At 42.4% G+C, this 24,255-nt stretch overlaps 1 protein-coding gene across 1 annotated transcript in view; it reads left to right on the plus strand.

The window, feature by feature from the left end:
• The window catches only part of PAMR1 (peptidase domain containing associated with muscle regeneration 1), an 81,977-nt gene that overhangs the window by 31,237 nt on the left and 26,485 nt on the right, over positions 1–24,255 (plus strand). The window contains exons 4-6 of the mRNA XM_037838847.1: positions 11,598–11,712; positions 15,900–16,117; positions 22,759–22,866. Of these exons, the coding sequence (XP_037694775.1) occupies positions 11,598–11,712; positions 15,900–16,117; positions 22,759–22,866 (441 nt within the window). The remainder of the gene's footprint in view (positions 1–11,597; positions 11,713–15,899; positions 16,118–22,758; positions 22,867–24,255) is intronic.

A 24,255-nucleotide genomic window follows, 5' to 3' on the forward strand; every position in this document is an offset into this window, starting at 1 on the left:
GGATCTAGTGAAAGGAGACAAACTAAACCCAAAGAGAGCAGAAGGAAGGAAATAGCAAAGATTAGAGCAGAGATAAATAAATACAGAATTAAAAAAAAATAGAGAATCAATGAAACCAAAAGTTGGTTCTTTGAAAAGATATATAAAATCAACAGACCTTTAGCTAGACTGACTAAAGGAGATGTAAATAATTAAAATCAATAATGAAAGTGATCAATTACCACCAACCCCCCAGAAATAAAAACAATTATAAGAGGATACTATGAGCAATTGTATGCCAATAAACTAGATAACCTAGATGAAATGGAAAAATTCCTAGAAGCACAAACAACTACCTACACTGACTCAAGAAAAAATAGAAGCTCTCAACAAACCAATAACAAATAGAGATACTGAATCAGTAATCAAAAACATCACAAGAAAGAAAAGCCCAAGACCTGGCTTCCCTGGTGAATTTGACCAAACATTCAAAGCAGAATAAACACCAATACAGCTCAAATGCTTCCAAAATATTGAAGAGGGGGGAATACTTCCCAATTTATTCTATGAGGGCAGCATCACCTTAATACCAAAGACAGAAAAAGATATCACAGTAAAAGAAAATAATGGATGAATATCCTTCATGACTATAGATGCAAAAATCCTCAGCAAAATACCAGCAACAAAATCTGCTAGCAAATACTAGCAAATACAAGAATCCAACAGCATGTTTTAAAAATTATGCACCATGATCAAGTGGGATTTATTCCAGGTATGCAAGGGTGATTCAACACAAGAACATCAATTATGTAACATATTAATTTCATTAATGAATTAATAGAATGAAGGAAATATTAATATATGTAATATATTAATTATATAATTAATTAATAGAATGAAGGAAAAAACACACACACATCATCTTAATTGACGCAGAATTTGACAAAATTCAGCACCCCTTCCTGATAAAAACACTCAGAAAACTAAGAATAGAAGTCAACATCCTTAACATGATGAAGGGTATATATGAAAAACCCACAGCTAACATCATACTCAATGGTGAAATACTGAAAGCTTTCCTCTTAAGATCAGGAAGAAGACAAGGATACTTACTGTCACCACTTTTATTCAACACTGTACTGGAAGTTCTAGCCAAAGCAGTTAGGCAATAAAAAGAAATAAAAGTCATCCAAATTGGAAAGGAAGAAGTAAAACTCTCCCAATTTTCAGGCAATGATCCTATACAGAGAGAATCCTGAAAAACTGACAGCAAATCTACTAGAGCCAATAAATGACTTCAGCAAAGTAGCAAGGTGTTTCTATACACTTGTGCAAAAATCATTGGTGTTTCTTTACACTAGCGGTGAACAATCTAAAGAAGAATTCAAGAAAACAATTCCATTTGTAACAGCAACTAAAGGAATCAAATATCTAGGAATAAATTTAACCAAGGGTATAAAGGACTTGTACAAGAGAAACTACAAAACATTGCTGAAAGATATTATAGAAGATATAAATAAATGTCAGGACATTTCATGCTCATGAATTGGAAGACTAAATATTATTAAGATAATTCTACCCAAAGCTGTGCATAGATTTGATGCAATTCCAATAAAAATTCCACAGACCTCTTTGCAGAAATGGAGAAACCAATCATAAATTTCATATGGAAGGATACGGGGCCCCAAATAACCAAAACCATCTTGAAAAAGAACAAAATTGGAAGATGCACACTTCCTGATTTTAAAACTTATTACAAAGCTACAGTAATCAAAACAGCATGGTACCTTCACAAAGATAGACATATAGACAAATGGAATTGAATTGAGAGTTCAGAAATGAATTCTCACACCTTGGACAATTGATCTTTGAAAGGTTTTCATATCCACTCAGTGGGCAAAGAATAGTCTCTTCAACCAATGGTGCTGGGTGAACTGGATAGCTGTATACAAAAGAATGAAGGTGGACCCTTGTCTCATCCCATATACAAAAATCATCTCAAAATGGATCAAAGATCTGAATATAAGAGCTAAAACTATAACACTCCCAGAAGAAATCGAACAGAACCTTCTTCAGGACCTTGTGTTAGGAGGTAATTTCTTAGACTTTACACCAAAAGCGTGAGCAACAAAAGAAAAAATAGATAAATGGGACTTCATCAAAATGTAAAACTTTTTTGCATCAAAGGACTTCATCATGAAAGTAAAAAGACAACATACAGAATGGGAAAAAATATTCAGATATCTTATGTATCTGATAGGGGTTCAATACCAGAATATATAAGGAACTCCTGCAACTCAACAACAAAAAGAAAACAACCTAATTTAAAAATGGGCAAAAGATTTGAATAGACATTTCTCCAAAGAAGATATATACAAATAGCTAATAAGTACATGAAACACCACTGAATTGTATATTGCATAAGGGAAATTTTAGCTTGTATATAAGTTAACACACACAAACTGATAGAACTGTAAAACACAAAAAATGAACCCTAATGTAAACAGTGGGCTAATGTTAATAGCATAATTATAATAACACTTTCACAAATTGTAACAAAAGAACCACACTAATGCAAAATTTTAATAATAGGAAAAACTGTGTGTGTTGTGGGGGAGGGTATTTGGAAACTCTGTAATTCCTGCATGATATTTCTGTAAACCTACAACTGCTCTAATAAAAAAATAAAAATTAAAAACCTTTCCACAACTATTGACAACTCATATTAACCAGGCGAATCAGAGCAGGGCCTGAGGCCAATGGGCCCAGGAGAGGACCAGTCACGTCTTCCTGCCCAAGAAAGAGTTGCCAGACTGAGTAATCCCAGAATATCCAGGCCAGGAAAAGAAGCTGGTTTGTTTTTCTTTTGTCCAGCTTATTAGTTTGAAAAATTTCAAATCTACAGAAAATTAAATGAATAATAAACTCATATACCCTTTACCTAGATTTGCTAATTATTATCACTTTTTTTAAAAAAAAAAATCTGGCTATTTTTCTTTCTCTCATTCTCTGCGCTATGGACTTTTGAATTTTAACTTTTTCCATGTTTCATAATCCATTATGGTTTTAGTTAGCTAAAGTTTCTGAAATGCAATATACCAGAAATGGGTTGGCTTTTACAATGGGTATTAACTTACAAGCTTACAGTTGTAAGGCTGTGAAAATGTCTAAATCAAGGCATCATCAACACAATACCTGGACCCTGAAGACAGGTTGCTGGCCATCTTCAGCTGCTTTGTCACATGGCAAGGCTACATGGCCAGTCTGCTGATCTTTCGCTTCTCTTCTGGGTTTCATTGCTTTCAGCTTCTGACTTCTCCTTCTGTGGCTTTCTTTCTCAGCTTCTGTGTCTTTTTCCCTCTGTCTTCTCCTGTGTTTGTCTCTGTTTTTAATCCTCTTATAAAGGACTCCAGTAAGAGGATTAAGACTCACCTGGAGCACACCTTAACTGAAACAACCTAATCAAAAGATCCCACCCACAATAGGTTTACACCCACAGGAGCAGATTCGCTTTAAGATCGTGATCTTTTTTGGGGTTCATTCAGCTTGAAACTACCACAGGTACATTCATTTTCTTTTTGATGCTCAAATTGTCCCAGATTTGACCAATGGTGATGCTTCAAGCTGGCTCTACTCCTTCGTTCTTTGAACACTTCCTTGCTTTTGGGCCCCCAAAATGTTTCACATTCACTTTGTCTTGCTGTGCCCTCATCCTAGAACCAGCCATTTTTCCAAGTAATCCTAGTTCCTTGTCACTGGGAAAGGTGTTTAGGGACTGAGATGTGAGGGCTGGTTCTGAGAGGCCCTGGTAGGTAAACTCAAAACCAAGACTCCCTTCTAAAGCTTCTTAAATAGGAAAGTTGGGTTCTTATGCAGAATCTCTCTGCTGACCTCAATTACTGACTACCATAGTGGATTTTATTTAACTTGGCTCTCAGAGGGTTCCCTAAACATTGAGATGAGCAATCAGAGGACTGGATTGTGATTCAGGATGCCAGACCTCTAGTTAGCATTGCAGTGACCCCAGCCGAGATCCTTCAGGGATCTAGGGAATCTGCAAAGGTAATGAAAGTAACCCAGATGACAGAGGATTACAGGCTCTTAATACATTTTATCTTCTTAGTCATATTTTGGATGGAGGCAGAGGAGTAGAGGAACAGGCCATAAGCCATACCCAAAAATTTTGTGGAACTAGAATATTAGAGAGGAGGATGATTTGTGCAGGCTGATTCTTGAGCCATCACCAGGAATGATGAGAATTAAATGAGCAAAAGCAAATTTGAGAAAGAGAGCAAAGAAAGAAAAGTCTCACAAAGTTGTGTTATTGACCTATGGAGGTGACCTCCCGGGGAATCATGGAGTGACCTGGGGTGAGCTCACTGGAAACTGGCTCATTTTGCCCCTGCCTTTTTTGTCCTGACAATTCCAGGAAAAGAACAATGCCCATTGGGTGCAAATTGGGGGCAGTATCACATGGTGGTTAACAGCCTGGGCTTGGAACCAATAGGACCTGGATTTGAATCTCTGCAATTTCTGTAACTTTGGGCAAATTTTCTTTGCCTTTGTAGGCTTTAATTTCCTCATTTCCAAAATGGAGGTGATTATAGTGGCCTCTCAGAGGGTTTTTGTGATGGTTAAGTGAAGTACTATCTGTAAAACCCTTAATACGGAGTCTCATAAATAGTAAACCTTTAATAACTGGCTGCTACTCTTAGTACTACCAAACAAGAGCTATGAAATGAGCTCCTCTTTTTGTTTTCTGTGAAGGAAATCAGTGTAGGGTCAGATAGGGAAAATAAAATAGAATTCCCAGAGGGACAAGAGAATATACACAAAGCATGAAGAGGTAGTCTTCCCAGAATAAATATTGTATGGTAAACAGCATTTTATATTTTATGTGCTGAAGCTCTTTGACTCCAAGGAATTAATGTCTGAACCTTTTTAGAGGATTTTATGTTGCCAAAGAACTCATCAGTCAGAGCTCAGCTTCTGTTAGGATGTAGAAGGACATGAAAGACCTACCCTCTGCTGAAACAATAAGAAATCACCAAGATACACACACACAAATCTGCAATTTTCTTTAAAACCGTCAAATAGCTGTAAACACACAAAAGAATTAAGCTCCTGAGGGATGAGTTCTTCCTAGATGAGCAAGGAATCCAGGATGCTTTTATACCTGGGGTCAGCTGCTAAGGTTAGCAGTGGGACAGATGAAGGGTTGCACCTGCCACATAAGGAGGATAAGCCAGCTAGACTTTTGATGAAAGAGCCTTCAATAGACTGGCCTATTGATCTTAAACCTGCAGAAATCCCCAAAGCAAAGATGATTCTCTCTGCCAAGTAATTCTCTTAAATGAAATTTTGCTGGCAAGTGGAGGGGGGGAATGAGGCTGGCAGGCAGGTCTTGGGATGTTGTAGTCTTGTAGCTTCAAAAATTTGATCTCAAAGCCTCACAGTCTCATGGGTTCCCAGTTTCCGAGTCTTGCAGCCATGGGGATGCAGGAAGTTTGGAAGGAGGGAGTTGAAATTCAAAGAGAGAGCTCCATATGTTCCTGGTGCTTGAATTTCAAGGTCCTTTTAGAGGGATTATAGCCTCAGTCCCGATCCAGACAATTTAACTCCTGTTTAGATCAGTCACCCATCCTACCTGCCTAATAGAGGGAAAAAAAATTCCCATTCATGGGAAAATATATATATATTTCCTGCTGTGAAAAAGCAGGAGAATGTGACCTACAGTCAAGAGAAAACAAAACAAAACAAATAACATACCATGGATGACCCAAATATTGGAATTACAGGACAGAACTTTTAAATAAATATATTAAAAGATCTGCAGGAAAAGAGAGCTATAATGAATGAAGAAAGGAAGAATTACAGGAAGAAATTGGAAATTGCTAAAAAAAAAAAAGAAATCTTGGTTCTGAAAAATACAATATAGGAAATTAAAAATTAATTGGAGGAGATTAGTATTAGCTTGGTCAAAACAGAAGAAAGGACCAGGGAACTTAAACACAAGTTAATAGAAGTCAATCAAACTGAACCACAGAGGCAAAAGACTGAAAGTATTAAACAGTCTGAATTCTTAGCTGAGACACTGTCTTTTGTATTGGATTAGCAGAATTTTCTTAGAATGCATTGTGTATATGTGTGTGTGTGCATGCATGTGTGTGTATATGAAGACCCTGGCAATTTAGGGGAGCAGAGACTTTCCATAGCAAAGTGGTCACTATTCCTGTATTTTTAATACAAGTGCACAAACTTGCTGGACAACTGTTTCAACTGAATAGACTGAACAGACTGATTTGGTACAAGGTGGTAGGGGGCTTTAAGCAAGGATATGTTTGAACTGATTACTTAGTATAGCCATTCATTCAATTAATTAATTGATCACCTACTTGAAGCATTTAAAAGTATGAACAAGACACATAAGTTCCCTTTGTCTCATAGAACTGTGTCATGGGAGGGCAAACAATTAAATAAGCAATCATTTTAAAGTGTCAAATTGATCAGGATTATAGTCCAAATCAAAGGGTGACTGTAGAGTCATTCCTGGATCTCCAAGCATTCCTGATGTAGATCTGAGTCTCTGATGATAGCAATCACTTAGCACTTTCTGTGAACCAGGCATTGTTCTACATACTTTCATGTGATGACTACTTAATCCTCATCATAGCCATTTTATAGGTGAGGAAACTGAGGCACAAAGGGGTTAAGTAACTTTACTGCTGTCATAAAGCTTGTAAGTGGCAGGGCCAAGATGCAAATTCAGAAGTCAGCTCCCAGAGCCCATCTTGCTAAATGAAACTGCCCCTTGATGTGCCAGGCATTTGAGGTCCTCACTCTGAGTGCCTAAGGACCTGAAATTTAGCTCATGTGTGAAAAAATACAGTGAGCAGGTCAGGCTAAGATGAACCAAGCTTTGTTGAGGGTATGAGCCTCTTTCAGGCTCCTGGACTGATGCATGGACATTTCCTGTGTCATCATCCAGGCCTTTACCCTGCCATCTCTTTCTGGGCTGTTGGACCTGATGGGTTTAGGGTTCTAGCCAGTGATGAGTTTAGAGATAGGCCCTGGAGCATCTGGAAGTTGCATCTTGGAATCTGAACTGTCCCCTTGTGATGCTTATGGCAAAGATAGTTTCAGATTCAGACAAGACTCAAGAAATGCAATAATATTAGCTGCCATTTATTAAGTACTTTTTAGGTACAAAGCACTCTGCTAAGTGCTCTACATATAATATCTTATTTAATCCTCAGAACAAGCATACAAACAAGGATATATCACATGGTGGTAGGTACTGCTAGCATTCTCGCTTTCAAATGAGGAAAGCAAGGCTCAAAAATCTAGTGAACTTGCCCAGGGTCACACAGCTAATAAATGGCTGAACTGAGATTCAGACCCAGTTGGCTTCTCAGGATTACCCTTAACCACTGTAGTCCCACCTCTTGAATGAACTTCAAAGGAGGAAAGAAAATGGCAAATGCCTCTCTGTGTCTGAATGTTATTTTAGTCCTCCTTTTCTTTCTAAGAGGAAAGATTAAAAAAAAAACAACCAACCACTTCTCAGACGTATGTCATGTCTTTCTCCTCCCACCCGCTCCCCACCCCCTTGCTGGAGATAAAAAGATTTTTGTCTGAATACTGGGGGTGTTCATTTTTGTTGGGAACCTTCCAGCTCTCTTACTAGTTTAGAAATTAACACGGATTTTCTTTCAACTTTCTAGAAACGGGGTCTATTCTGCTGTCTCTCCTGTTTTAGTCTGTAGCCATGGGGAAGGGCAGGAGCATGGGAGATGAATCTAGGATTTGAAAGCCCATGGCAGATCCTGCTACACACACACACACACACACACACACACACACACACACACACACACACACACACACACACACACACACACACACCCTTTCCCCTGCAATAAGCCATTGTTGGGGAATCCAAGCACGTCTTGCAGGCCCTTGGCCTGCTTTGGTCTTTCAGACTCCAGACCACCTGCCTGGTTGGCCAGCCACATTTCCTTGGCAGGGACACCTAGCTGTATTCACTGTTTTGCCCTGGACAGAGAGGTGTAGTGCAGCTGCGCCTGTACACAGGCTCACCAGCTCCCTGAGTAGAGGCGGGAGTGGAAAAGGAGCCTAAAAGAATCCCTTGATGTTGGGAGGGTTGTGGGGCTCTCTCTTCCTCTTCCTCTTTGCCTAACACTCAATCCTGCAAGCACATTTCCGAGAAGTGGCCTCTTTGTCTTTGTTGGTTAGAAGTCTTCCCCCATCTTGAGGCAACTCCACACTCCCTGTCTGTTTCGGTTTCCTAGCTGCTGAAACAAATATCATACAATAGGTCGACTAAAAGACAGGAATTTATTGGCTCCTGTTTCAGGGGCCAGAAGGCTTGCTTCCTCTCTGGGGTGGTATCTTCTGGCTTGCAGTTGTTGGGAATCCTGGCTTTTCTGTCACATGTCAATGTGCATACCCATGGCTTCTCCTTTCTCTTCCAGGTCTGTTGACTTCCAGCTTCTGGCTGCTGCCTGTGGCTTCTCTCTCCATCTGACTCTCACTCTGTTTATAAAGGACTCCAGTAATCAGATTAAACCCTGTCTGATTCAGTTGGGCCACACCTAACTGAAGTAAAATCATGATTATCTCTTATTTACAATGGGTCCACACCCTTCAGAATGTAGACCATGACCGAGAACATGTCCAAATGGGGTTCCCAATCCATTCCAACACATTGTCAGAGTGAGGAGGAACATTAGGAAGGCTCAAGGCCCTGCATGTGTTCTGGAATCCTGGCTACTTCTGAAGGACGGCCCTTGGGCCTGCAGTGAGTGGTCTAGCCTTTCACATGTCCTGCAGGGTGCCTGGGGGAGGGGCAGAGGGAGGAGACTCTGAGACCTCCAATGGTTGCCTGAGACCCTAGAAATACCAAGGAGTCCTGGCTGGGGATGAGCACCCCCTGGGGATTTGGGGAGGGGCCCAGGGACACTGCTGTTTGATTCTTGTCCTTAGGAAGGGAAGAGATGGAAGCAGACCTGGCAGCTCTTACTGCTGGTTCTAACTTAGGGTCCCTAACAGGAAGCTTGCTGAGGAAGCCGGGATTTAACACTTTTGCGAGGTGGGAAGCTGCCAGCCCCCGAGGGGCGAGGGGCGGAGGCTGTGCAGGAAGGCTTTTCTTTCCTTGTCTCACACTCCGGGGCGTATCACTTTCGTAGCCCTGCAGCAGATGGGCAGATGGGGGCGATGAGGAGTGTGAGGTGTGCAGGAAGAAGGAACTTGCACTTCAAGGAAAGGTGGTGGTGGTGGTGGGAGCTCAAAGATTAAATATATCTCTTTTGGGGTGGAAAAATTCTGCTGCTTCAAAATGGATAGGAGAAGACTGATCAGAAAGCTCCTAAGGCAGTTTAATGTACTGGCCAAGACCTAGCATTAGTACTAGTCCATTCTAAGCTCAAAGCCCTGTTCTGACACTTAGTAATCAGTAACAGTAACTAACATTTACTGATTTTTCTGCTAAGGTCTTTCCATGCACAATCTTATTTAAGTCTTGTAATATCATATAAAGTGGGTGTTACTTTTATTCCCATTGGCTCAGATTACTGAGGTTCTGAAAGATGTAGTAACTTGCCCAAGGCTGCACAGCTAGTGAGGATAAAGCTGAGTCTCAAACCTGGGGGACAGGCAAACTCCAAAGTCCCTATTCTTAGCTATGGCTTTACAGAACCTTCTCACTTCCTAGTCTGACCTTGGGGAAGTCACCTAACTTCTCCCCTCCTTATTTTCATGTCTGGGTGATGGAGAGATGAATATGGTTCTCCTAGGTTTCTTGTGAAAACTAAATGAAAGAAAGTTTGTAAAGCTTTAAGCATGGTGTCTCACTTATAATAATAGCATCATTCATTTGCTCAACAAATACTTATTGAGCACATATTTTACACCATGTACCATTCTAGGAGTACGAGCTGGACAAGCTAGAGAAGTTCCCAGCTCTAGCAAAGGGTGTAAGCAAATGAGTCAGATAATTTCAAATGATACTTGAAAATATAATAGAGTAATGACAGTGACTGTAGAAATGTTAGGGCATATTTTGGCTGAAAGGACAAGGAAACCCTCTGCAGAAGTGGTGGTTGAGCTCAATTCCCGAAGAGCCAGCCTCATGAAGATTCAGAGGAAAACAAGACTTCTAGGTCAAGGCAAGAACAAAAGCAAGGTTTGGAGTTGGAAACAGAAAGCAGGCCAGTGTGACTGGAGCAGCATGAACAAGCAGACGAGTGCTTATCTTAATACTAGGAAGTGTGATATAATTTAAAGGCTACCCAGTCCAGGGTTTCAAAATCTTAGAGATTCCTTGGAGGAAACTCAGGGGACAAAGGAGAGGTCTTTGGGCTCCTGCTTCTGCTTCAACTAAGAGCTCCTCTTTGATCCATGTCTTCTTATTGGTGGTCTCCATAGCAGTTTATTTGAAACAAAGAGGCTGGAAAAAAATGGAAAACCACAATCCAGTCCAATTGGTTGGAGATATTCTCTCCCTTCAAGAACCTTTCAATGTTCCTTTTACATCCATGTCACATATTAAGGATGCATTTATTACTGTATTGTTCATAGAACAAATTAATGCAACATTTCTAACTGGATGCTGGAGGTAGCAGAGAGTTTCTTTTGTAGCTATATTTGTAGAATGCACACAGGGAACAAAGACCAAAGGGCCTCATGCAGATTTAGACTCTAGACAAAGGCCGCCATGTCCCCTAGGGTAGAGCTGTGGGAGGGTCTGCTTTCTGAGACTTTTAAGGTAGACGCAGCAAGCCACCTAGGGCAGTCTTGGAAAGGCAGGGTGGCAGAGTGAGTTGGACTTTACATTCAGGCAAGTTGGGTTTAAATCTCTGTTTTGTCACTTAATAGCTTGTTTTAGTTTGCCGGGGCTTCCAAAACAGAGTATGACAAAGTGGGTGGCTTAAAACAGCAGAAATTTGTTGTCTCACTATTTTGGAGACTAGAAGTCCAAAATCAAGGTGTCTGCAGGTAATACTTCATTTGTGGTCTATAGGGAAGACTCTGCTCTAAATCTCTGCCCTGGCTTCTGGTGGTGGGTGGCTGGCAATCCATGGTGTTTTTTTTGCCTCAGTTGTCATATGGCATTCTTCTCTGTATCGATCTGTTTGTGTCCCTATTTCTTATTCTTATAAGGATACGTGTCATATTGGATTAAAGGTCCATCGTACTCCAGTATGACCTCATTTTAACTTGCCTCATTCCATCTATAGTGGCCCGATTTCCAAATCAGATTACACTCTGTGGTACTGGGGATTAGGACTTCAACGTATCTTTTTGGAGGACACAATTCAATTTATAACATAGCTGGAGACATTATTTCATTCTCTGATTATCTGTTTCCTAGCTGGAAAACTTCCCTCCCCAAATTGTTGGGTGGATTAAATGAATTAATCTATGAAGATTGACTTACACATTGCCAGGTACTTGAGAAATATTAATTTCCTTATCCCCTTTTCTTCTTCATCCTGTCCTCAGGAGTATGGGATGAACTCAAAGGCTCTCTGAGACCATCTTCTCTCTCTTTCCTATTGATCCCAATTTCCATGTCTGATCTTGTATTCTCTTCTCAGGATGTGGCCAAGTTCTGCGGGCCCCAAAGGGTCAGATTTTGTTGGAGAGCTACCCTCTAAATGCTCACTGCGAATGGACCATTCATGCCAAACCTGGATTCATCATCCAACTAAGGTAAGGGGCTGGGGTCAGAATTAAGGATCTGAGGTTAGAAGGAAATAGTTATGGGATTGAGGGCCCTGGCTAAATGCCAAGAATTGGTTCTTAGAAGCAGAAAAAGTGTATTGGAGCCTTTTTCTTTCCTTCTTAGTGACTCAGTAATGTAAACCCTGTTTAAAATTACTGCCAATTAAATGCTTGTCATTCACTATCCTGGACTAGTGGGACTTGAATGTTTTTGGTCTAACCAACAAAGCAAAATACTGAGAGCAATCTACTGGTTTGCAAATAATTAACAAGGTTCCCTATTCACCTAGTACTATGCAGGGTTCTTTGGGAGGGATGTGAAGAAATAAAAGGCACACATATAACCTCCAAGGAATTTATACTGTAGATTGTGGTTTATGATTGTCACAGATCTCTTAATTGCTACTGTCAGAAACAACAACCACTCCCACAACAAATAAAGTAATTCTCTCACCCATGTGGCAGAGGGGCCATTTCTAATTATGGAGCTTTGGAGACCTCAGCGAATGTTTCATTTATGCCATAATCCAAAGTATAGACCCCTATTCCACTGTAAATATTGATAAATACACAAGAGAATCCTGTTTTATGAGAACTGTTCATTGTTGCATCCTAGTGCTTGGAAAAGTACGTGGTACACCATAGGTGTTCAATAAATATTTGTTGCATGAAGAATGTTGAAAGAACTGCTTCCTGCCTCCAGTGTATCTCTTCTTTCCTAGCAAGCATCTCTTTTTCCTCTCCAGGGAAGCAGAATGGCCCACTCACCACTGGGATTTGTAGGGATAGTGTCCACTTAGCACTTCCCTTTTCTAACCAGTGGAGAGGGTAGTGGTGATGGAACTCTCAGAGCCTTTAGAGCAGAAGCTTTCACTAAGTATTTTCTGGATGAACCAATGTACCCAGAAGTTACTGCATGCCACCTGGCCCCTTGAATGGCACTCTGTCCTCTAGAAAGGGCAACAGGGTACCCTGCATTAGAAGGATCCATTGCAAAACAGGTCTCCCCAATCCTCCTCACCAAAATAGGCTTGTGGTAGCTGGTCTCCCACTCGCTGAGGTCCTGAGGTTGAGAGTAGGGCTTATTAATTGGGCTTTCCTAGGCTAGGTCAAGCAGCAAGTGAAGGGCCAAACTAATCCACTTAATTGGCTCGAGGCTGGGTCTGCCAGGTATAATAAGGGCAGTTGTTAAATAATGCATGTGAATATTTCAGCAGTTCAGGGACCAGGCCAAGTGGTCTCATCAGGGCCTCTGAATGAGCTTCTCCAAGACCCAGGATGCAAAAACCAAAAACAAAAATGGGAGAGGATTTGTGCCCTGGGAAGGCTTGGAAATATGTAAATTTCTTTCCAGTTCATTAAAGCTGGACCTCCTGGCCAGGGAGACTAATCATGGAAGCATCCTGAAGCACATCCCCAACGTTGAGGCCCAAAGCTGAGCAGCCATCCTTGCTGCCTCGCTTTCCATCACCCACCACAGCCAGGCCTTCACAAGGTCTGCTCTTTTAAAAAAAAAAGATCTTTAAAATAATCCCAAGATTATCCACATTTCTCCATCTCCACTGCCACCATTCTCCTTCAAACTGCCGCTATCTCACCTGGATTCTGTCTTGGCATCTTAACCGGCTTCCCTGCTTCCACTGTTGCCAGTTCTGCAATCTCCTCAGAGTGGTGACAGTGATATTTCAAAATCATAAATAATTATTCTCCTGTTGACATCTTGCAGGGGCTTCGTATTAGGTTTGAAATAAAATCTGAACTCCTCCCTTTGCAGGATTGGGCTCCTGGTCTCCTGGCTGACCTCGTCTCATACCACTTTTCCCCTCACTCACCACCCTGAGCTTCCCTGACTTCTCTTCTGTTCCTCAGATGGCCAAGCTCATTTCTGCCCCAGGGCCTTTGCACTTGCACATTCCCTTACCTGGTCTGCTCTGCCCCATGACCTTCACGTAGTTGATTTCATCATTTAAGGCTCTGTCCAAATTTCCCATCCTCAGGTTTTTCTTGACTTTCCCCAGTTACTCTTTATGTTTTTAGCCTGATTCATTTTCTTCATAGCAATTAGAACTACCTGAAATTACCTCGATTTTTGGTCTCCTTGCTTTTGTCTGTCTCCCAAATTAGAACTCATCTCCATGAGGGTATGTACTGTGTCTAGTTCATTCACTGCTGTGCTTTTTAGTGCCCAGAGCAGCATCTGGCACTTAACTGGCCCACCATAAATATGTGTTGAATAGATGAACAAATGAATGAATGCATGAATGCAAATACATGCTGCAGTACCTCATTTCAGTTTTGGAGAAAGCCATGGTGTCATTTAGGTGGAGCCCTCACCCACCTTTGCAGACAAAGATAAGAAAGTCCAGAGAAAGAACTGATTTTCTCAAGCCCACAGGAGTTAGTGGTGGCATTGTGATAAGTCAGGTATCTCTTAAGAGCATGGTTTAGTTTCCTGGCTGCTAAAACAAATAATGTTCACTGGGTTGGCTTAAAATCAGGTATTTATTGGCCCAGTTTCAAAAGCTAGAAGGCTTGCTTCCTCCAGGTTCAGTATCTTCTGGCTGGCTGGATCTCTTTGGGGTTGCTTTGCTTTTCTGTCACATGACAATGCATATGGTGGCATCGGCTCCTCTCTGACGGGTTCTATTGACTTCAAGCTTTTGGTTGCTCCCCATGACTGCTTTCTTTGTTTCCAATTTCCTTTGCTTATAATGTCTTCAGCCACATTGAATTAAGACCCACCGTCAGTCAGTCTGGGTACACCTTAACTAATAATATCTTCAGAGGTCCTATTTACAAATGGGGTCACACACTGAGGACCGAGGGTTGGGACCTGAACATGCCTTTTGTGGGTGACATGATTCAGTCCCCAACAGAGTATGTTTCATTAAATGTGATTAATAGGACTTGCATATCCCAAAAGTTGATGATAAAAAAATTTGTAAAAGGAATACTGATTATACTCAGTTTGGGGGTTTTATTTTTAGTGGGACTCTTCAGAGCCTTTAAAATATACTGATGGTTGCTATGTTTCAATGTCCTTTGATTCTGGCACATGGGGTTTTTAATGTATAATTGTAGAAATATCCCCAGTCCTGACATTTCATGGGGCAGTTCTGAGCCTTTCTGACTATTCCCATCTCTTCTCCAAAGTCTAAGAGAAGAGATGTGGATGTACATTTTGTGAACTTGATCATCAGGCATTCCCTTGAGCATCTTTTGAAAAATATCTTTCCTTCTGTACTCCTGGGATATAGCTGCCTCTTTTATTTCTGTCTTGGAAATGAGAGCTTACAGTGGTCTTGTGCTTTTCTGATCTGATGTATCCCAGTGTTTCCAAACCTGAGAGTCCTTTAAATAAGCACATTTATCAGGCCTTCCCTGCCGCTGAAGCTCTGATACGGGGCTACTTTCTCTACTCTTTGTGGTGAGAACTGTTGTTACCCAGCACATAGACATCACCTTTTGATCCTTCTGTCAGAGAAGAATGTGCAGTATTTTTCCTTTACTTAGTCTTGCAAAGCAATGTGTGCTTTTTCCACTATTCAACTATGAAATTAAAGTCCAGCACCCATTCAATCATCTATTTAATGATATTTACTCAACGTCCTTCTAGACCACTGCATGGGCAGTGTGGAACAAGGCAGATGTTATACTTTGTCCTCAAGGAATTTGCAGTCTGATGGAGGAGCTAGGCAAAAAGTACAAATCAAGAAGCTAAATATAAGAAATTAAAGTTTGTGTCCACATTATGAGAAAAAGAGGGGACTGCCTTTAGAAAGAGTGGTCAGGGAAGCCTCTTTGAGCAGTGAATATTTAAGCTGAGATCTGGAGGCTGGGAAGGAACCCACCATGAAGATTAAGAGGTAAAGTGCTCCTGGAAGAGGAGGCAACATGTGCAAAGATTCTGAGTGGACTGTGGCACCCTCCCCCATTCCCCCACATCTGGCATGCATGTGTGTGTGCAATCACATGCATGCGGTACTATGCACGTACTCCTCCAGTAAAAGAAATTCATCTGACCTCCAGTCCTTCAGGACCATTTTCCTATCACATCAGGCCACTGGCTCCATCTTTTCCTGACACCTGTTCCTCATCTGTCCTTGACTGTGCCTAGGGGTCTCAGGACTGTCGAGGGCCCACCTGTCTCCTTCTGTCACCCTTTCCACCCATAGGTTGGTCATGTTGAGCCTGGAGTTTGACTACATGTGCCAGTATGACTACGTTGAAGTCCGTGATGGGGACAACAGTGACAGCCAGATCATCAAGCGTTTCTGTGGCAATGAGCGGCCAGCTCCCATCCGGAGCACAGGGCCCTCTCTCCACATCCTCTTCCATTCTGATGGCTCCAAGAACTTTGATGGATTCCACGCCATTTTTGAGGAGATCACAGGTAAAGGCCATAGAGACTAAGGTAGCATTTTATGGCTGTGCTCCAGGCAAATATCTCCTTTCTGGGTACCTTTCTTTCTTCATGCTCAGCTTCATTAGACTCAGCTATTCTGAGTTCTCAGAAGCAGCCTACACATTGAGAAGTAAGAGAAAAACTGGCAAGGTGTGTTTCAGAAAGGCTCACGCAAAATCAGAAGTAGGAATTATTATCCCCCTTTTTACAGATGAAGTGGCTGAAGCGCAGAGATGTTGGGAAATCTGCCCAAGGTCACACAGCTATTTGAGATAGAACCAAGAATTTGGATACCAGCAATTTGACTCTAGAGTTCACATCAAAGGAGCCTCTCATGGTTAAGAACACTGGCTTTGGATCCCTAGCTGGTCAAGCTATGTGACCTTGGGTAAGTCCTTCTACTCTCTGGGCCACAATCTCCTAATTGGTGATATAAGACTAGTAACAGATCCTCCTCCATTACAGAGATTCTAAAAATTAAATGAGACAGAGCAGGTAAAGAGCTTAGCACAGTGTCTGGTATATAGTATGCTCTCCATAGCCGCTCAGCCCCAGGTGTGCCCTTAGCCTCCATTTTGCCATCTGTAAAATAGGTATTAAAAAAGTCTTAAACTCAGAGGTATATGCCATTGGCTTTGTCATGGCCCATGAGGGCTTTGCCAGTCCAGAAGCCAAAGAAGACACCAGACGTGTTCTGAGATGTGAGCTTTTATTCAGGCCTCACCTACAGGGTGGGAAGTCGATATGGAGATCATAATGACTCTCTCACACCAGATGGGCATTGCATTCGCAGGGAAGCTGACAGGGCAATTAAAGGGGATGGCAAGCCAGTTATAAGGGTTTGAGACAAACACATTCCTAAGGGTACAAGCCCAGGAAAAGAGTCTTGTGAGGTGGGGGTGGGGTGGTGATCCATAGGTAACCACAGGAGTGTTAAAAAGGAAGTAAACGATTAACACTTGATAGCAGGAGATCTGGGGACCATAGATGAATGCTTATTCAAATCTAGGTGCCAGACTTGACATTTACATCTCACTCCTTTGTGAGACCAAGAGTTATCAGCCCCTACTAACTTCTTAAAGTTGCATTTTCAGGTTAATTTACCATTTTCTCTCTACTGGTTTACAAAGATGATAGGTTAAACATTAGCTGCTCAGGTCACGCAGACTGCGGTGCGATGACAAGTTCCTCAGGCCTGTTTTGCTTAGGCCAGGGGTTGCCATACTTTGGGAGTAACTCTAAACAGGATTTGAACTCCTGCCCTGATATTAGGAAGTAGGATTTAACCAAAATGAACAAAATGTTCAGTCCTAAGGAATCAGCCCAGCTCTCATTGTTCTGCAATTAGATTGCATCAGGTTTTACAAAATAAGCACAGGCTTGAAGTTCTATTTTATTAATGCCAAATTAAAAAAAAATGGGATGGCATTTTGAGTATAATACTGAAATCTCAGGAATGAAGGTGGGAGGCCATGGAATCAGTCTTTCTTAAGGCCCCGTCCTTTCAGGGAGACCAGCAGACATCCCCCTACTCCCACTGCCTGCTCCCTTTCCCGCCCCAAATGCTCCCCCTGAGCTCTCAGTATCTGCCCTCAGGAGTCTGTGTGCCTTCCTCTGAGGATGTGTCCTATGAACCCTGCAGGGCCCAGAGCGATGGGGCGTTCTGGATGTTTTGCTGCTGGGCAAGGTGCAGGCTCAGGCAGGGCAGGGTCTCCTGTGAAATAAAGGTGTGGGTTTTTACAGCATGTAGGGAAAGCCTTGCTCCAGGGAAGCCAGGGAGGGAGCAGCAGGTGCTGCTCCAGAGTTTATGACCCTCCGACTGAAGGGAGGGCCAGGGGGGTCTCTTCCTCCTCTGAAAGTGTGCCCCTCGATCTCCCCTTGAGAAAATATATTCCTGTTTCCGGGAAGCTCCCAGCCATGCCTTGGAAGCAGGTGGTATTCAGCCAGATTTGGGAGTGAGGGAGAATTGGGCATGAATCCTGGCCTTGCCACCTGGGCAACTGTCTCTTTAAACTGTAAAATGGGTTTTCTTCTCTGTAAAATGGGATTTATATATACTACTATCCGGTAGAGGTCCTGGGCCCTCACTCCACCCCTGCCCTTAGGAATTTTGCCATAGAGCCCTCACCCCTCACCCCGCCCTAGAAACCCTGCAGGTCTGCAATAAGCCACTGCCCCCGCCCCTAGGAATTCTGTACATTAAAATTTTAAACTTTCCTGCTTTCAAACCAGCCCATTGGAAACTTGCCAGTTACTCCCTTTCCCCAAAGTAGCCACTGAGAAACTACCAACCTAGACCTGCCAGCCTCCCCATCCCTGGACAAAGGACTTCCCGCCAATCATCCTTGTGTTTTTTTGTTTGTTTTTTATATTCATTTCTGCCAACCATCCTTTATAAGCCCTACTGTACCTTGGCTTGGGGCTTTCGCCATTTTCTTAGGCTTCAGATGCCTGCGCATGGCCAGACAATAAAACTACTTTTGATGGGAGTTTTCGTCTCTTCTCTTCTCGACTGAAAGACCAAACACTGTCTCTCAGAAGTATTATGGTGTTACAGTGACTATAAAGGACTGGGCATCTCCCCCCTTACGTGGGATCAGACACCCAGGGGAGTGCATCTCCCTGGCAACGTGGAATATGACTCCCGGGGAAGAATGTAGACCTGGCATCGTGGGACGGAGAACATCTTCTTGACCAAAAAGGGAGATGTGAAAGGAAATGAAATAAGCTTCAGTGGCAGAGAGATTCCAAAACGAGCCGAGAGGTCACTCTGGTGGGCACTCTTACGCACAATTTAGACAACCCTTTTTAGGTTCTAATGAATTGGAGTAACTGGTGGTAGATACCTGAAACTATCAAACTACAACCCAGAACCCATGAATCTCGAAGACAATTGTATAAAAATGTAGCTTATGAGGGGTGACAATGGGATTGGGAATGCCATAAGGACCACACTCCACTTTGTCTAGTTTATGGATGGATGAGTAGAAAAATAGGGGAAGGAAACAAACAGACAAACAAAGGCACCCAGTGTTCTTTTTTACTTTAATTGCTCTTTTTCACTTTAATTACTATTCTTGTTATTTTTGTGTGTGTGCTAATGAAGGTGTCAGGGATTGGTTTAGGTGATGAATGTACAACTATGTAATGGTACTGTGAACAATCAAATGTACGATTTGTTTTGTGTGACTGCATGGTATGTGAATATATCTCAATAAAATGAAAATTAAAAAAAAAAAAAGGGCTGGGCATATGAACCTCACACAGCCCTGCAGTAGGCAGTCTCCCCATTTTATAGATGAGAAGGCAGAAACCCAGCGAGATCTGTTATCCAAACTGGGTTTCATTCCTGCTTTGCACTTGGTGGTGATATAAGAAGTAGACTTCTTTTATTTTCAGGGCCCGTATCTGTAAGATCAGGAGGATAATGCCTAGCTTAAAGATGAGGCTTAAAAGAGACAGTTAAGTGTTAAGTACTTTAGCTCAGTCCTTGGTGCAGGCTAAGCTTCCGATAAATGATTGCTTTAGAATGATGCTCAGGAGCTCGAATTAGCAGACTAAAGGCTACCACTGAGTCCCTTATGACTAGGCAGTTTCCCGCCCTTGCCTTTGAGAGGCAGGGAAGGCCTGGCTTGTCCCCAGAGGGCAGTTCCCAGGAAGGGGCTCAGCCGTGAGCCTCCAGCCACACTTCCAGCCGCTGGGGCCTTGAATGCCTGGATCCCCGAGTTGAATGAAAACAATTGGTTTTCTGCAATTCACTCATTATTTCAGTTTTTTTGTTTTGTTTTGTTTTGTTTTTGTTTTTTTTAATCTTTCATTATATGTCAGACATTGTACAGGAATGCCAGAGATACAAGAATTAATAAAACAGATAAAATACTTGTATTCATGGAGCTCAGAGTCTAGGAGAAAAATAATAAATAAATAAACAAAATAGTTGCAAGTTATAATAAGAATTGCAAAGAAACAAAATAGGGTCCACTTGAGATGGAGAATAATGGAGAAGCTGCTTCGTAGGTGGGGTGCTCAGGGAAGGCTTCTCCGAGGAGGTGACATTTAAGCCCCAACCTGAGGAACAGGAAAGGACTGGCCTGTGGAGACTGAGAGGAAAGATTTCCAAGCAGATGGAACTATGGTTGCAAAGGTTCTAACTGGGAAAAGAGTTTGGCGTGTTCAATGAAAGGAAAACAGGGGTGGCTGGAGTGGAGGGAGCCAGGGGAGAGTCACGAGATGAGGAAGAAAGAAAGTCAGAAAACCCATCATGCCAAGCTTGGGAAGAAGTTTTGATATTGCTGCAAAGCTAGGGAGATGCTGGAAGGTTTTAAGGAGGGTGATGATGTGACCAGGTTCACCTTCCTGTGGATGACACTATAGCAGAGGGTATGGTGAGGGCAGATGTAAGAGGTCTAGAATAAGGGGTGCTAGTTGAGAAGGAGAGAGGAGATTTGAGAAGTATTTTACAGAGGAAAATGGCAGGAAAGGAATGGAGGTTAAGGCTGCAGTCTTGTTCTTGCCATGCCTTTTTCGATGCCTCACTCTGTATTTGAGGTCTCAAGAGTGGATAAATTTTGTCTGAGGAAAAAAAATACAGTACATCTGCTAGGAAGTAAGGATGACTCTCACCAATCCTTCCCTAGTAATTACTACAGAGTTAGAGGGTGTGTAAATTGTTCACTTTGGGGGTAATTCAAAAGGAAATAGGATTCTGCTCATATCATCCTGTTGAAAGACTTTTAATTATTCCCCAATTTCTAAAATCCTCCGCCTGGCTTTCAGTGCTCTTTGCTGTTTGGCTTTAAATTGTTTTTCTAGTCCTGTGCTCTGTCACCAAATAGTGCTACTTCCTGTTTCTCAAACACCCTGTCCCCCCCAATTTGTCTGCATGTATGCAACTTATTTCCTCTGGGTAAAATCACCTCCCCATGCCTGCTCATCAAAACCCATCCTCCGGGGTCCCTATCAGATTCTTCCTCTTCTGCCAAATTTTTTCCACTTGCTTTGATGGGCTGTGATTTGGCCCTTTCAAATGTGTCATAGCACTTTCTCCTCTTTTCTGACACTTATTATACTATGCGTCAGGTTATAGTTGTTATACATATATTTTTTTCTCCCTGTCTTCAGAAAGCTTTGATCTGGTAAGTAGGATGCCCTGGCCATCTTGGTATCTCTCCAGCACCTTAGACAAAGCAAGCACTCAGTACAGATTTGACAAACTGAACCAAGTGATTTGTTTCTACGTTGGGGTAAATGAATGTAGGATTGGTGGATGACATGCAGACCAGTGTTTCCCAAAGTGTTTTCTGTAGAAAATAGTCTCCAAGATGCTCCATAAAATGTGGGTTCTGTGGTCAAATAAGCTTGATGTTCTGGTTTGCTAATGCTGCCGGAATGCAAAACACCAGAGATGGATTGACTTTTATAAAAGGGGGTTTATTTGGTTACATAGTTACAGTTTTAAGGCCATAAAGTGTCCAAGGTTAACACATCAGCAATTGGGTACCTTCACTGGAGGATGGCCAATGGTGTCCGGAAAACCTCTGTTAGCTGGGAAGGCATGTGGCTGACATCTGCTCCAAAGTTCTGGTTTCAAAGTGGCTTTCTCCCAGGATGTTCCTCTCTAAGCTGCAGTTCCTCAAAAATGTCACTCTTAGTTGCTCTTGGGGTGTTTGTCCTCTCTTAGCTTCTCCGAAGCAAGAATCTACTTTCAACGGCCATCTTCAAACTGTCTCTCATCTGCAGCTGCTCTCTCAGCTTCTGTGCATTCTTCAGAGTATCCCTCTTGGCTGTAGCAATCTCACTCCTTCTGTCTGAGCTTATATAGTGCTCCAGTAAACTAATCAAGGCCCATGCTGAATGGGCGGAGCCACACCTCCTTGGAAATTATCCAGTGAAAGATCTCCAACCCAATCAACACCAATACGTTTCCTGCCCACACAAGACTGCATCGAAGATAATGACATTTTGGGGTACATAATACATCCAAACCAGCACACTTGAGAAAAGCTTAGAAATTTGCAATGCACATTAGGGCATTGAAGGTTCTGAGTTCTGCAGTAAGGAAATATGGTTAATTGCCATTTAACTCCACAGCGCTTCCCCAACTTATTTGAGCCCAGAAACCTTTTTTAGCTGAACACATTTCAATATCTCAAGGCACTAATGTTTACAGAATGTAGGTTTGGAAGTTCTCAGCTATACTTTCAACAGTGTCATGAAGATCATCTTCTTGTTTCTTTTACCCAGTACTGAGGATGTTGACCTTTCATGAGAAAGATGAATTCTCAAGTAACCCAAGGATGCCTTTCTCTGCTAGAGTTCCCATGGAGAGATAAAAGCATAATTCTGCTTTAATCAGTATGGTGCTCATTTGACTCTATCTTCTGCCCTTCAGAGTGTAGGTGTCTTGAGCATCAACTGGAGCCTTCAAGAATGTCAAATAACATGAACAATATTTGACATTTAATGAATACCTGTTTTATGCATTCACAAATAACATAAGAATTCAGTAAGAGGGGTAAAAACTAGCGAGTTATTTTAATAGACAGTAAAGACTCTGGTCATGACTCCAGGTATGAAGCAATCAACTCATTGCACAGTGGCACTGAGGGAACTTGCCCTTTGTCTTACAGCATGTTCCTCGTCTCCTTGTTTCCATGATGGTACATGTCTCCTTGACAAAACTGGAGCTTACAAGTGTGCCTGCCTGGCAGGCTATACCGGGCAGCACTGTGAAAATCGTGAGTATGTCTCCCGAGTGGGTATCATGTGGGGCTGGCAGACAGAGGGCTTTGGGAGCTTGCAGAGCTGTTGTTGCCTTGGTGTGTTGGATCGCCTGTCCAAGACGCATACGATGTGGACACTCCCACTGAGTGGTTCTCAGGAGGGCAAGGCTGCCTTTGGGTCATGTTGTCTGGAACTACCAGGTTTGACCATTGCCATTTTCAGCTCTGACTTGTTGCAAATGCCTCTAAAAAAGATGTGCCTCCCAAGTCCTTGGATGATAGTCAGAACTCAAATACATTGAGAAAGGGTCAACAGTGGAAAATCACCATTACCGACTCTCCCATGGCTCAGAGTCTGAACTCCCTACTCCCTGTCCATCCCGTGCTCTAGGCACTGCTGGTGGACTCCAATGTGTTGTTGCTCAGCCTGAAGCCCTGTGTTGAGGACGGTAGCCATGCAGGATGACCATTGCCCCAGTTTCCCTGGGCCAGTCTCAATTTATGCCTTTTGTCTTCACACAATTATTAATAGCACCCTCTTGCACGCTCAGGAGTATACAGGATTGGAAGGTAAATTACATGTACGCCCTATAAATTTTGACCAGATTAGGTGAGACACAGACAAATCAGCCAGCATTTATTGAGGGACACCAGTACATCAGGATCTGTGGAAATGCAAAGAAAAAGCATACTGTGTCTTTCTCTGAGGGCTGACGAGTTCTATGCTGCTTTGGTATCTTTTGAGTAAGCATGGAACGAGGTGAGGGTGCGGGATGTCATACAAAACAGAGGAGTCACAGCGAGGAGAATCCTTCCAACTATGCAATGCAGCAGCTCTTTGTTTGAAAGCAGCACTCTTTCCTCTGGAAGCACTCGGGACCCCCAGCACCTCCTGACTGAGCCATATCCTGCCTGTCCCAGGTTCTCCACTTCTTGCAGACAGAAGTCAAAAGTAGAGCAATAGCCCTCAGTAATCGAGGATCAACCAAACACTGAAAACAAGCGGGGGAATCCAACTCCAGCAAATCACCCCTCCCAATCATGAAGGAATTTTTAATTCATATTCATAATAGCAGGAAATAGTTCTTGTTATTTGATTCAAACCTTTGCCAGAGAAGAAGAGAAACTAGAATATGTTGAGTCTAAACATGTATCCAACAGGGCAAATCCTTTTGCCTGTGGAAAGAGATCTTGCCCCTCACTGCAAACGGTGGCCTGAAGACTGTCCAGCCCGGCTGTGCAGTGCTCAGGACTGTGTCACTGGAACTTAAAACACAATGACCGGAGATTATTTATCAAGGGTCTTTGATCACCTATGCATGAGACCCAAAGCAGGTGTCATAAACTGCAATGATTAGTGTGGAAAGAGAAGGTACAGATGAACGAAAAGAATTAAAATTTGGG

The sequence above is a fragment of the Choloepus didactylus genome, chromosome 6, assembly GCF_015220235.1.
Source record: "Choloepus didactylus isolate mChoDid1 chromosome 6, mChoDid1.pri, whole genome shotgun sequence".
In the NCBI taxonomy this organism is placed as follows: domain Eukaryota; kingdom Metazoa; phylum Chordata; class Mammalia; order Pilosa; family Megalonychidae; genus Choloepus; species Choloepus didactylus.